Source organism: Thermoascus crustaceus (assembly GCF_041956765.1).
Source record: "Thermoascus crustaceus strain CBS 181.67 unplaced genomic scaffold VTN00scaffold_11, whole genome shotgun sequence".
In the NCBI taxonomy this organism is placed as follows: Eukaryota; Fungi; Ascomycota; class Eurotiomycetes; order Eurotiales; family Thermoascaceae; genus Thermoascus; species Thermoascus crustaceus.
Window position 1 is genome coordinate 40,626 of NW_027192537.1, and position 13,653 is coordinate 54,278.

At 52.5% G+C, this 13,653-nt stretch overlaps 6 protein-coding genes across 6 annotated transcripts; 2 read left to right on the top strand and 4 right to left on the bottom strand.

Moving 5' to 3' along the window:
- Window positions 1-1,558: 1,558 nt before the first annotated feature.
- VTN00DRAFT_2769 (uncharacterized protein) lies at window positions 1,559-2,946 on the bottom strand (the record flags this gene model as incomplete). Its single annotated transcript, XM_069429015.1, has 6 exons — window positions 1,559-1,695; window positions 1,795-1,893; window positions 1,961-2,032; window positions 2,097-2,223; window positions 2,312-2,769; window positions 2,871-2,946. 6 exons carry the CDS (start codon window positions 2,944-2,946, stop codon window positions 1,559-1,561), a joined length of 969 nt encoding a protein of 322 aa, XP_069283185.1.
- Window positions 2,947-4,561: 1,615 nt separating this feature from the next.
- VTN00DRAFT_2770 (uncharacterized protein) lies at window positions 4,562-6,685 on the bottom strand (the record flags this gene model as incomplete). The annotated part of the gene is made up of 1 exon (XM_069429017.1): window positions 4,562-6,685. The coding sequence occupies one exon, from the start codon at window positions 6,683-6,685 to the stop codon at window positions 4,562-4,564; it is 2,124 nt and encodes a 707-aa protein (XP_069283186.1).
- A 430-nt stretch (window positions 6,686-7,115) lies between these two features.
- On the top strand, window positions 7,116-8,513 carry VTN00DRAFT_2771 (uncharacterized protein; the record flags this gene model as incomplete). The annotated part of the gene is made up of 3 exons (XM_069429018.1): window positions 7,116-7,235; window positions 7,294-7,912; window positions 7,966-8,513. 3 exons carry the CDS (start codon window positions 7,116-7,118, stop codon window positions 8,511-8,513), a joined length of 1,287 nt encoding a protein of 428 aa, XP_069283187.1.
- Window positions 8,514-9,226: 713 nt separating this feature from the next.
- On the bottom strand, window positions 9,227-9,607 carry VTN00DRAFT_2772 (uncharacterized protein; the record flags this gene model as incomplete). Its single annotated transcript, XM_069429019.1, has 1 exon — window positions 9,227-9,607. One exon carries the CDS (start codon window positions 9,605-9,607, stop codon window positions 9,227-9,229), a length of 381 nt encoding a protein of 126 aa, XP_069283188.1.
- A 1,184-nt stretch (window positions 9,608-10,791) lies between these two features.
- On the bottom strand, window positions 10,792-11,494 carry VTN00DRAFT_2773 (uncharacterized protein; the record flags this gene model as incomplete). The annotated part of the gene is made up of 2 exons (XM_069429020.1): window positions 10,792-11,341; window positions 11,463-11,494. The coding sequence occupies 2 exons, from the start codon at window positions 11,492-11,494 to the stop codon at window positions 10,792-10,794; spliced, it is 582 nt and encodes a 193-aa protein (XP_069283189.1).
- Window positions 11,495-11,820: 326 nt separating this feature from the next.
- Window positions 11,821-13,032, top strand: VTN00DRAFT_2774 (uncharacterized protein; the record flags this gene model as incomplete). Its single annotated transcript, XM_069429021.1, has 1 exon — window positions 11,821-13,032. One exon carries the CDS (start codon window positions 11,821-11,823, stop codon window positions 13,030-13,032), a length of 1,212 nt encoding a protein of 403 aa, XP_069283190.1.
- Window positions 13,033-13,653: the final 621 nt, after the last annotated feature.

Here is a 13,653-nt window from a genome sequence, read left to right on the forward strand (position 1 = left end):
TGCAGGTTCAGATAGCCGCGGATCGAGATCAGCTCTTCGGCAACTATCCGCCACTCCGGGTCCGGGCGGGGGGGAGGTGGGGGGTGGTATGCGACATTGGCCGGATGAGATCAAGGCCTTTGGACCGAGAGCTTGCAGATGATATATATGGTGGCAGAGCGGCTGATTGGTAAGACGGGACAGCTGATAGTATCCAGCTAGTGTTCCTGCTTTCGGCAAGATTGGCGGACTTCGGTAGCCGAAAGGGGCAGAAAACACGCCGTGGACAAGTCACAGATATCTGCATTCGTCTTAGCCGCACTGAAGCTTCGCCTAGGAGTCGATAAATACATGTACAGGGAAGATCGTGCATGTATAATTGGCGTTCGGTCGTGATGGGTCTGTGCTGGGAGTACTAGCTTACCCCAGTCCCCGCGACGCGAACCCTATTTCTTATTCCTTTACTTCGTGTCTGATAATCCAGAAAATAGGTATGAATTGGTGTCTAGGTAATATAAAGTATTTTGAAGTTTAGTAATCTTTCCTTTTCACGCGTTGAGACCACGAAGGTACCTACCTAGACACAAATAGGTACCTGGTATGGTCTCAGGTGTGGAGTCCCGGCCAGTCGCTTCCCAATTGTTTCGTCTGGGGATATGACCTAGCTGAGGCGGATATGGATGATAGATGTGTAAAATGAAGGAAGTGTAGGGGTTGACGCCCTTGGGGAGTGAAAGAAGGTGTCCAAACACCACGTGATATAGGATTTTCATACAGAAGGCGTCAACGCGAATTATAGCATATTGAAGGATGACCATGGTATAGCATGGACTCAAAATCAGTATGGGATGGGACGTGAGACCTCTACTCATATGTTATTATACCAAAAAGCGTCCACACCCCGGCTGGCTGACCACCATATACCATAAGCACATCCTACAACGAGAATAAATAAAAAGAATACATTAAAAAAAGAAGTGCTAAGAACCCAAAGTGACCGCGACGTTTTTCGGGTGTTCGCACCCAGGCACAACCCCTGATAGGAAACCTAGCCTCAGCCAACTAGACCAACCGCCGTGGGTTCGGGTGATAGGTAAAGGAAATAGTAAAATATAACCCAGAAAGGGCGGGAGGGTGCTAGGCGCTGTGGGTGATCGCCTAGGGAAAGAGGGGGAAGGAGAAGACGGGAGAGAGGAATATGGGAATGTCCCCGTGAATAACAGTCACACGAAGAATGAAATATCTAATATCCATACCACAACATTTCAAAGCAGAAGAACCACTCTATAGGCCGTTGCTTGCTACGTAGGACACAAAAACAACCATTACTAATTAGGTACTTTATATCTAGCATTGATATTAGATATGGTCCATGCATAAAAGGGGGACTTTGCATGTAAAATTCAACTGTGTAGAGTAGAATAGAGTATATCTTCCTCTTCACTATTTCCTATTACGATAGACGCGCGACCATGGATTAAGTGGCATTTGAGAAGATCAATCAACTCTCAGTCCGTAAGGTTATCTAAGATGGATGTCTACCTAGACATCTCAGAGTATGCATATTGATTGCTCCGCTTCACGACAACTTAAACTCCTGCCCAACCAGCCTCTCGCTCAGCTCCCACAGCTGCTTCGCACCAGGCTCGCCGGCCGGAAAGTCGATGTTCGGTAGAGATAGAACTTGACAGTTATCGAGGAAGGCGCCGGATTTTTCTGTAGTAAGCCATTTGTCAGAATTCATAGCCCCCCAAGATAAAAAAAAGAACTTAACAAAAGAACTTATGTAAAAGCATGAAAGAGGTAAGCACAGACCTTCAAGTGACGGGTCAAGCAGAGCTCTTAGCGCAGTTGAGCAACCCTGTAAGAGCGACTTGGGTTTTTGTTGAGCGAGTAAGGGGAGGTCTTCTCCGGCTATCATGGGAGGAGTCATGTCAGTATCTTTTCTTCGTCCGACGTCTTCTATTTGAGGTTCACATACCATCCTTCTTCCTCTGCAGCCACGAGCTGATAAGCTCCGGGCTAAGATAGGTCTGGAGATTGGTCGTGATATCTAGTTCATTCACATTAGATATTCATTCGAGGGTCATCTTTTATGATATTTTTATATGACTTACTCCCCGGGTTAACTGAAAAGGAAGTGATATGCTTGTCTGATAGTGCTTTCGCAAGAGACTTGGAGAACAGCACGTTGGCGAATTTCGACTGAGAGTAAGCTTCCAGGGGATGATAGGTTTTGCCATCCTAAGAGAATCCGGAGGAATGGACATCAGTACGCTAGAGCTGTAACAGCTATTCCTTTTATACACAGCAAAAGCAAGAAGGGACTTACCGAGAAATTCCAATCATCAAACTTTGGAACAGGCGCATCCGGCCTGACGCTGCTACTAACCACCACAATCCGGGACCCCTGCTGCCTCGGCACCCGCTCCAGGAGCAAGTTCACCAGGAGGAAATGGCTCAGATGATTCGTCTGGAAATGGCACTCGATGCCATCGACCGTCTTCTCCCACGGGACGGCCATGACGGCCGCGTTGGCGACGATGCCATCGATGGGGACGTCGAGCCTGCAGATCTCCTCGGCCGCCTTGCGGACGGAGGCGAGGTTGCCAAACTCGGCCTCGATGAAGAGCGTCTTCACGTTTGGGGCCTTCTGGTTGATCTCCTCGATGACGGGCTGCGCGTTGGCGCGGGACCGGCCGACGAGGATCAGCGCCTTGGGATGGCCCTCTGCGAGGGAGACGGCCGTGGCGGCGCCCAGGCCGCCTTTGCTGGGGCCGGTTATGAGGACTGGTTTTGATGTTAGTGTTGTCCTCCATTGACTTCTTTTATTTCAATGCCTTTCTAAAATGTAGACATATTGTTTTTGGAGACGCAGACGGAAAACATACAGATTCTATTCTTCACCTTATCCGGAAAAGCAGCAACGACCTCCGTCCCCTTGGTATCGAATCCGAATTGTGCCATTTTGTGATTTTCCCTCTGCAGCAAGTATATATATAAAGCAGAAAATGAGAAAAGAATTCGCAATATTTGGGATGTTAGGATTGTCTCTTCAGGAAGGAAAGAAGCTTATTTTTTCGTCACGGTGAGGTGATGAATCCAAATAAATAGAAAATCCTCCAACACGGCCGTGCCCTAGTACTTGCCCCTTCACTTTCCCAGACAAGCAAGTCAAGCCTAACTCCGATCCCTCCATATACCCGCAGATTTTTGCTTATCTCCAGACAAATAACCGTAATCCCTCCGACTCCCAGAGATGTTCTCGAAAGCCGCTTAGGTCACCGTGAAGTTATGGAACCGGATATCAAGCACTATGGATCGCATTACATAAGCCTCCACTTTCTCCCCACATCTGCAGCCTGCTTATGCGGAACGGGCCAATCAGGAGCGGGGGTTCTATTTAACTACCTACTCTATATTTCCATGGGAGACGCGTCTCCGGTCGACAGGGCTTCTTGTGCCCGTTATCCTTTGCTAAATAATGGAAATTGATTTATAATCCGGAAGGAAATGATGAAAAGCCGCGTACGCGTACGCGTACGAGACGCAATGGGGGCTCGTTTTATCGCAGATACAGTCACCTTGTAGGGTAGGTGCTGTACCGGGCGACGTCTGTGTATATCACGGATGGAGGTATTCTGACTATGACTGTTTCTTGTGCCTTCATTTCCATATGAGGATGATGGGGCACAAGGTAAGGATAAAAAATGGTGTACATTTTCTGTCTAAGGCACTGTATCTAGAGAAGGATCATGACGAACAGCCCCGCTCACGGGACAGATCCGACAAAATACAAGACTCCCGCATTTTCTATCATCCCGCAGTTCTATCCTCTTGTAAGAGGAATACATATCGGCCGTACACGATGGTCCTGTTGAATCGTAACCTCACCTAACCTGGTCTCAAGAGACCGGAGCTTTGATAAAAGTGGAACCCAGGAATGACAGACACCTATGTACATACGGGTTGTATCGCTGCCTATGGGTGGGCAAGTCATGGTACGTGGATGGATAGGAAACGGGATGAAACAAAATAGGGTGTTAATCATTATTCTCGAGAAGGTCGTACAGTAATAAGTATAGACCGTTAATCTTCTGAAAGGAATAATATAAAAGAAAAGCAAAGGATAAAAGGAACCAGAAAAAGAAGAACACGAATGTTTGGGAAAGTTAGGTACAGGGGAGGGGAAGAAAAAAAGCAAACAGGGGCAGGAAGGATATAACTAAATTGGTATATTGCATGGGCGACGGGTCCAAGGGCGCCTTTGATCGCGCAGATCTGATCTGACCTGCCGCATCCAGTCCGGGAATCATATCGCACGAAACAAAGCGGGGAAAGGAATGAGTTCCTGATAATAACCTAAGCCACAGGGGAGTCATGATGGAACTTGAAACAGAAGCAGCAGCGATTAAAAGGAATGATACATTGAGCCACCGCCTGAAAAGAAAAGAGGCGGAAAGCCGTCACCGTACAGCCTCAACGCAAGGACGCAGGCGTATATCCAAGACAAAAAAATATGTACGCGCTTGCACCCCATGGAGCACAAATCTACAAATCCCTCCCACTTATTAATATCTAATCAATCCTCGAATGGACAGTCGATGCTTTCATGGCCATCTCGTTCGCATAGAGCGCACCATTTAGACTCATCAATGACACCGGACGACTTTCCGGCGACGGGAGACATGGAAGAAGACATGCCTCCAATGCCTTTGAGTCCCTCGAGAACAGCGTCTCGACCGGTTCTCTGGGAGGTTGGGCTTCCTCCAAAGCTCCTGGACGCGTTCGAGGTGCTGACCGGGGACGTCGCCTGAGTGACAGGCCCACCTACAGACAATGTGTCATCGGTAGACGCGGCAGTCTTGTTGTCATCGTCGGTCGCCTTGCCGTTGGCATTGGTCTTTGTTGCCCCGTTTCCGTTGCCGAACATGCTCGTGCAGGTTAGAATATCGTGGCCGCTCACCTCGCAGATCTCACACCACGGCGCGTTACTGTCGTTACCCTCATCGGAGGAGCGGCTCTCGGATTCCTGTATAGACTCCACTTCATGGCGGGACTCATCACTCAGATGAGACGGGACTGGCGGATTCTGTTCATGGTTGGAGGGAGCATCCTGCCAGTTACTCGGAACCACAGTACGGTCAGAGAGCTTATGGGCATGGTTCACGGCAAGCCCACCGCTGCCGTTGCCAATGGAATTCGAAGGCCTGTGCTGCTTCCTAGGCGACGCCACGGTAACCGTGGTGCTGCGCGTCCGACCGCCCCCGACCCTCACAGAGCTTGACAACTGGAGCTTATCGAGTTCACGCTCCAGCTCCTCAATCCGGTAGTCCTTGCGCTCCACGACCGCTTCGAGCTCTTCAATGCGCTGTTCCAGTCGGGGAATGCGCTCTGACTGCTGGGGATCCTGCTCTGTGCGAGTAGCCGTGGGGGATATTCCATTCTGACCCAGCAAGTCCGGGTTCACCTCTCCTCTGCTCAAAGAGTGGATGATAGCCTTGAGACCACGGATCTCGTCGTCCTTCTGGTCCAGTTCCTTAGTGTTCCGCTGCGTGTCACCGGACACTCCGGCTTCTTTCAACGCCGCAGCCGATCTCTCCCGTTCCTGTTTCAGCTCGAGTTTTGTTCTCTCCACCTCTCCACGTAGGAATTCGACCTCGCCTCTGGCTTCCGCTTCCCCGCGTCTCGCGTCCTCGAGGCCTTCCTCGAGCTCCGAGACGAGTTCTTCGAGCTGCTTCAGCTGTCTCGCAACGGTCTCCACGTCCTCGCCGCGGTCCTGTAGTTCTCTGTTCTGTTGCATAAGCTCGTCGAGCCTCCTTTCGTAGACTCGCTCCGTCTCTGATGCTGCAATCTCAAGGGTGTCCAAGGTACTTCTGAAGTCAGCTCGGTGGCTATCAAACTCCGCCGTCAGCTGGGCGATCTTCTCGTTCTTCTCACGCAGTTGGGCCCGCACTGACATGCCATCCGCTCCCTCCAACTCCGTAATGGCATTCTGAAGATCTGCCAACGTAGCCGCCTGTTCGTCCAGCTGCCTGTCACGGTCCTCGAGCTGCTGCTCCAGGCTTCGGATCTTCTCTCTCAGCTCCCGGACCTCTCCTGCTGCCGCCGCTGCCGCCGCCGCCCCGGGGATGGGGTCGCTGATTCTGACAGACGGCGGGGCCTCATCGTCCATATTGTTGCTCACGCTCGACGGCGGTCTCTCGACGATCGGCCGGGAGGGGGTCCTGGTCTGCGGTCGGGCAAAGCCATTTGGACCCGGACCGATCTTGGACGTTGCGGAGGGGGTTCGAAGCCCCGTGAGAGCGGGCTTGGAGGGCGGGGGCTGACGGGGGGACTCGGGTCGTTGCAGGGACGGGCGTCTGAGCCTGGGCTTGGGCATCGTAGGGCCGGGACCGACGGACTTGCTGAAATTGACGGCGGACGGACGACCCGGCGTAGCGGGAGGGGGGCCGGCTCGTTTGGTGACATATCGGGAGTTGTTCATGGGGACAAAGATGCCCGAGCCGGGCACGGCGGTCGAGAAGTAGTGTCTGCCATCGACATCGCCGCTGTTCTTGCCCCTGCTGGCATGTTCGGGGGCGAGCTCGATGCCGGCGAACCGACCCGGCTTGCCCGCGACGCCGCCCAGGTAGCGGACGGTGCCGTACATTCCACCGGGGACGTTGACGAGGTCGCCCACCTGGATATCGTCGAGGGGCGCCATGGTGAGGACCCACTCCAGGAGATGCACGCCACGTATGGACTCAGCAGAGGAGATGGAAGAGCGGGAGTCGGGGCGTCGACGCTGGAGGACGGAAATAGCGTGACGTGAAGGCGGTGACGGTCGATGGCGGTTCTTGTCTGGGCGCGAGTCAGGGACAGCTTACATAAAGCAGGCCTGGCCGGAGCGCCGTCATGGAGGATGCTTATTTTCTTATCATCGATATGATCGAGACAGGAAACACGATGGACGCATCTATAAACATGCATGCGGCTCGCAGGAACCACGGTTGTCCCTGTGCGCTCCGCAAGCGACACGCGGGCCCAAGGGGGGATGCGGCTCCACTCCGCCCTGCAGCGTCAGCCATCTGTCTTTCTGCTCGAGGACATCCTCCCTCCAGTCGTCCAGTCCAGACTCGAATCCCGTCTCCAACATGTCGCAGTATTTCTTTGACCTCCTCTACACCTTCACGGATTGCATGTGCTGCTTTCCGAACTCTCCGCAGCTCAAGATCAACAACCGCAGCTTCAAGCTGCTCCGCCTACTCGGGGAGGTAAGATGTCCCCGGCTGATGATGAACGCTCCCCTTTGACACATGACGCGCGGAACAGGGCGGCTTCTCGTACGTCTATCTCGTCCAAGACAAATCCACCTCGGAGCTCTTCGCCCTGAAAAAGATCCGCTGTCCCTTTGGCCAAGAGTCCGTTTCGCAGGCCCTGAAGGAGGTCGAAGCCTACAGCCTCTTCTCTCCGCACCGCAACATCATCGAGTCGATCGATTACTGCGTCGCGACAGAGTCGGGCTTGAAGTTCCGCGCTTCCTCCGACGGCGATGACGCGGGCTCCAAGACGGTCTACATCCTCCTGCCGTACTACCAGCGCGGAAACCTGCAGGATGCGATCAACGCCAACCTGGTCAACCATACCCGATTCCCCGAGAAGCAGCTCATGGTCCTGATGCTGGGTGTCGCGAAGGGGCTCAAGGCGATGCATCAGTACCGCGTCAAGCGCGGAGCGGCCTCGACCCGGAAAGCAAACCAGGTGAGAGGCGAGGGCGAGGAAGCGGATGCGGCGCTGCAACGGGAGCGAGGAAGACCAAAACGGCTCTCGAAGCCACAGGCGGTTGAGGATGTAGAACAGGAGCCATTGATGGATGATGAGGTGACCAGAAGTCAGGAGGGTCACGAAGATGGCGATCTCCGGCCGTACGCGCACAGAGATATCAAACCCGGTCCGTTCGCATTTCTACTGCAGCCCTCGTGAGCAGTCACTGATATGGTACAGGCAACATCATGATCGCAGACGACGGCCGAACACCCGTCCTGATGGACCTTGGCTCTCTCGCACCCAGCCCCATCGCCATCACCTCACGATCTCTAGCCCTAGCGGTCCAAGACACCGCTGCGGAACACAGCACCATGCCATACCGCGCCCCAGAACTCTTTGACGTGAAAACGGGCTCGATTATTGACACCAAGGTCGACATCTGGTCCCTCGGATGCACTCTGTACGCCTGTCTCGTCGGCAAGAGCCCCTTCGAGGCCCGCAGCGAAGAGACCGGTGGCAGTCTGAGCATGTGTGTGCTTGGCGGCGACTGGCGGTTCCCGGACGAGAAGAACGGCGCGGCCAAGGGGAAGGGCAAGGCCGGAGGTGCGCAGCAGAGCAGTGCGTCGGATAACGAGCCTAGGATCAGCGAGCCAGTCAAGGAGGTCGTCCGGAAGTGTCTGCAGGTGGAGCCGGCAGAGCGGCCCGATATTGATGAACTCATTCAGATCATCAAGGATGTTATCGAGGCCTTGCCGGATGATGAGGGCGTTGGCTCTTCGAGCTGATTGCTTATCTGCAATTTCTATTTTCTTCTCACAGCTTTTCCTTATTCCAGATTATTATTCTTTCCGTTTTTTTTTTCTTTTTTGTTACTCTTTCACTATGGCGTCCTTGGGTTTATGACTAAGTGGGACGGGAAAGTTGGATCATCAATGTTCTTCGCGCTTTGCGACTTTGTACAGTACAGATTAACAGATTGTCCAAGGGAACTGGGATTGGAGGAAACCGACACAACTCTCGATACGTTTTTACACATCCTCTCAGCGGGACACACAGTAGTAGTCCAGTCCTTTTCTCGTTTATCAGGACACGCTCCTTTATCATTGAACATGGGCCCCCCGCTTCTTGGCAGTGGGAGGCTATATATAGGTCGGAACCAGATATACCAAAAACCCCACCAATCACTCCGTACAGTACAGTGCCGGTATGTATGTACCTAGATACAAGTTGGTATTTATCTATGTATTGCGATACCTACCTCTCTAACCTAGGTAATTTAAATTTTAAGAGGTCTTTGCAGGAGACGATAAGAGTTGACGGACTTCTTTGTCTTCGATACCAATTGATCCACTGATAGTTTCTTCTCCACCGTCTCTCTAGGTATGGCTCTAGGTATTCGCAGAAGGCTGTGATCTCGTCCATCAATGGGCGGATGCACTTCGGGACCCTGTTCATGTCCTCAAATTCAAGGGAGTAGAAATTGAACTGCTCGGTTCCGTCATACTTGCCGACCTCGCGCTTCCAGCCCATACGGGGCTTGAAGCCGGCAAAAGATGCCGGTCGACGAGTCACAGAGGAGATTCCGCTTCTCTTCCGTGATGTTCTGTTGGAGGTATTGGGCCAGGTCGAACTGGCGATGAAGCTGTTCCAGAGAGATGCCGTAGTTGGTTAAGAAGAGAAACCCGTCTTCTTTGATGGCTTCTTTTGTGGTCGCGATGAGCTTCGCAACGACATCTGGGTCGGGTGAGTCCAGCAGAGCCAAGTCAATGGTATGGAGATCTGCCCAGTCGAGATCCATCCTTGTAGGTTGTGGTGGAACCCATTTTGGAACCTCGCGTTTCCGAATGTTCGAGACAGGAGGCGTGAAAGGGGCGGCCATGCGTGTACTGAAGCTGACAGATACACTATGTACGGTATGATTTTTGTCGAACGGGTTTACTTAAAATACAGTGAGGAGACTGATATATGTTCCAGTCCCGCATGATTGCAGGGGTTATCGGTTAGTTGACACAGTAGCAGGATTCTTTGAGAGGGGGTTACATGGCCCCCCAATCAATCACCGAAGTTGCTCATTCTATCTCGGCAGGATCTCAAAGAAGCCGAGATCATTTTCATTGCTGATTTTACGTATTTGTCTTCGCCTAGCCTGTCGACACATGAAGGGACGTGGAAGCTTCTCCATATCAGCCAGTTTTTTCGGTAGTAGTATTCTAAACAGTCACACCAAACCCGACAGCCTATCATGACACATAATCTTATCATGCCTACCCATGGCTGTGCAACCACAGTAGCCCTATCGGATGATAAAGTGCGACAGTCAACCTACCAAGGAGGATAACCCGACAGAAGCAGATCGAGATAGGCGACATTGATGGTTATAATCGCCGGAAAGTGGTATTGTGCTTTGGAATCCTGTCCCGGACCGTTCAATATATCAATCTAGTTGATAACTCTTCTCCCTTATCTTGCTTATCGCCGTTATCCACTCACTGCTAGCCAAGGTTGACGCTCAAGAAAAAAAAATCTATTATTCAATTAGAGAGCTTTTTAGTTTAAGACTGCATGTGGATGCTCTGATTACTATCTAGTGTAAAACTCGGGGATTGATCTCACTAAGATCTGGCTGTGAAATGAGTCAACTTTTGGTAATAGTTCCAAACTTTCTGTCCCTACTATCTTTTTTATCAGATGCGAATGTCCTCAGGGGCGGAAGTAGCGTTGGTGCCCGGACCGACACTGGGTCGTTCCTCGTAGGTGCGATAGTCCATATCGACGGCCTTCCAACCGGCCGCAACTTGGCTTTGGTCTGACCGTAGGTGCTATCTTCGTCGTCCACCAGCTTAAGTTAGTGTGGCCGGTCTCTATCGCATTTGCTGTTGTAGAGGTCTTGTAAGTGGCTGGAATTGACCACAATAATCGCTATAAGTATACATATATCCATGTATTCTTCGTTCTCAACACACATAACAACCGGCCCTTTGATTACCAAACTCCCTTCTCGCCTCGACACCGCTCTCATTCAATATCATCATTCATACACTCATCCACGGTCTCCGTTTGTATCTACTCAGGGAACCGCGGCGGCTGCACAACTTCCCCCTCCTCATACCTAATCGACGCGACCTTCCCGCACTTCTTACACGTCCTCTTCGCCTCATCCGCCCCGAACTCCTCCACTACCTCCTTCACCTGCGTGCCCAGATCCGTGCACACGAACCTCTTCTCCCACACGATCTCCCCGCACCCCCTGCAGTACCATCTCATCGCATCCTCTGCCCCTTCCTTCCTCGGCACCTCCAACACCACTCCCACCGTATCCTTAAACCGCACGGGACAATGCGGGGTATTGGCCGGGAGCAAAAACAACGAGCCCTCGTGGATCGGGATGTCCTGGAACGTGTGCGGCGTGGTGGATGTGTCGGAGACGGTTCTCAGCAGCATCGAACCCTTGTGCTGGTAGAAGAATTCCGGGGTGGAGTTGATGTGGTAGTCGGTGCGGCTGTTGGGGCCGCCGACGATCATGACGGTGTAGCCCTGGGTGGCGGGGGAGGAGGGGTGGTAGACGCAGTAGTTGTTCACGGGAGGTTGGAGGAGGTGGGCATTTTTCTCAAGCCTGGATCCATTTTCTTTTGGTTAGTTGACTTGGACAATATGCTGTAATGGCAAAGACAAGAGATGCGGGGGCGGGGTAGAAAGGTGCTTAGGTGAGAGCTGCATGGAGGTGCTTTGCTTACCATTTGGGGATATTGAGCGCAGGAGGAAGCATTGTGACTTGTTGGGGTATCTAATTCAGTATAGATGTACAGACAACAAAAGTGCGCATTGCGTAAATAACGGTTAAAAGGTTTTAATGAGGTCGAGTCATTTATAGTATCATTTTGTCAAACGTTATCGGACGCGCGCGGGGATGTCGGAGTTAAGCGATACGAAATACGACAACCGCGCGTCGGCCCGGAAAAACTTTCCTTCGTGGATTTTTTCGTTAAGCTACTGCTCGCTCGGCGCAGAACAAAAAGAAGGGCTGCACAGCTTGAATTATGCTTTCCTGTTGATTAATATACGGATAAAATAAAAAGCCATCTGATCGCAGAGATGGCGACCCCAGCGCCCCCCGTCCGCTTTACCTCGCATCGCAACTTCGTGCACCGTCTGGTGCTCGCGACGTTGACCGGACGTGCCGTCCACATCTCCAAGATTCGATCTTCGTCCCCTTCGAATCCCGGTCTCGCGCCTCATGAAATCTCCTTCTTGCGCCTTCTGGAGGCTGTCACCAATGGCTCCCAGATGGAGATTTCGTATACCGGTACGATCCTGGTCTACAAGCCTGGCTTGATCACTGGAAGCGCACCCGGTTCCGGTGCTAGCGGCGGCGTGATCAAGCATGAACTGCCTGCAGGATGCACACGGGGAGTCAGCTATTTCCTTCTGCCACTGTGTCTGCTTGCCCCGTTTTCGAAGGCTCCGATGAACGTGCTCTTCACGGGACCTGGTGTGATCACCTCGGCCACTCCGACGGGAGACATGTCGGTGGACAGTGTCCGAACGGCCATCCTCCCCTTGTTCAACCAGTTTGGCATTTTCAACAACATCGAGCTTCGTGTCTTGCGGCGGTCGAACCCGGGCCACAACGGTAAAGGCGGCGGAGGAGAGGTCCACCTGATCTTTGGCCACCAGGTCCGTCTGCCGAAGACACTGCACCTGCTGAATCCAGGCCGGATAAAGAAGATCCGCGGTGTCGCGTACGCGACTGGTGTCTCTGGCTCCAACAACGCAAGAATGATCGACACCGCAAGAGGCATCCTTAACCCTCTCGTCCCTGACACCTATGTCTTCTCCGATGTCTCGTCCGCGCCGCTGGTCCCTGCACCGGAGAAAAACAATCCCTCGGCCAAGAAGAAGATTGGTATCGGGTTTGGACTGTCACTCGTTGCGGAGTCCTCGACAGGTTGTTTGTACTCTGCGGATGTGGCTTCCCCTCCCGCCGGCGGCGTGACACCAGAGGATATCGGCAAGCAGTGCGCGTATCAGCTGCTCGAGATTATTTCGAAGGGTGGATGCGCCGCCCCTGCTGCGGCCCCGACCATGGTGACTCTCATGGCGATGGGCTCGGAGGATGTCGGTCGCTTGCAACTCGGCAGGGAGGTCATCGCGGATGAGAGTCTGATCCAGTTGGCTAGAGATTTGACTAAGTTTGGGGCTCCTGGTTGGGGTATCCGTGACGCTCCTGGGGAGAATCCGAACGGGGATGTGATTATCAGTGTTGTTGGGAGAGGTATCGGTAATGTTGGAAGGAAGGTTGCTTGAGCGCGTGCAGTCAAGAGAACGAATATGTCCCCTGAACTCGCTGGTTGTCGTCTACTGTCGATTGCCTGGATCGTTTACGTTCTCAACATCCTTAAGCTGGGATATCCGTGTACCATCCCCGGGCTTGCAGAGCGCAAGTACCACTCCAGGGTCGTCGCACCGTTCGATGTACTACGCGTTGAAGCGGCCCTATCTTCCGGGCTGGCCCGGCAACTCCACCTGCCGGTATCTGCATGGATTTTCGCCTGAGTTGTCAGACGCCTGCGTTGTTCGGATTTAACGACCGGCAAGCATCAGATTCCTATCAATCGACCAGCAATGTGCTGGTTCTGTGACATGTGTTCGACTATAAAAGTCCAGCGGGATTCGGATTCCTCAACTGAAGCGGCCAATCATCGGTGGTGCTGAAGAGCCCTGCACGTGATTGGTTTGGTTCTCATCCACACTACTTCACCTCAACCTCCTTCCTTGATATGTGATACCCTTTCGAATGTTTGAACCTAGCTCTGTTTCAAATATCATGTAAAAGTCAATTTTTGATGTTGTTTCGATCGGTGTTTTCTGGGACACGGGAAGGAAAAGTCGCGCTTCAATTCAGGTCTATGTGTTTGTCTCCGTATG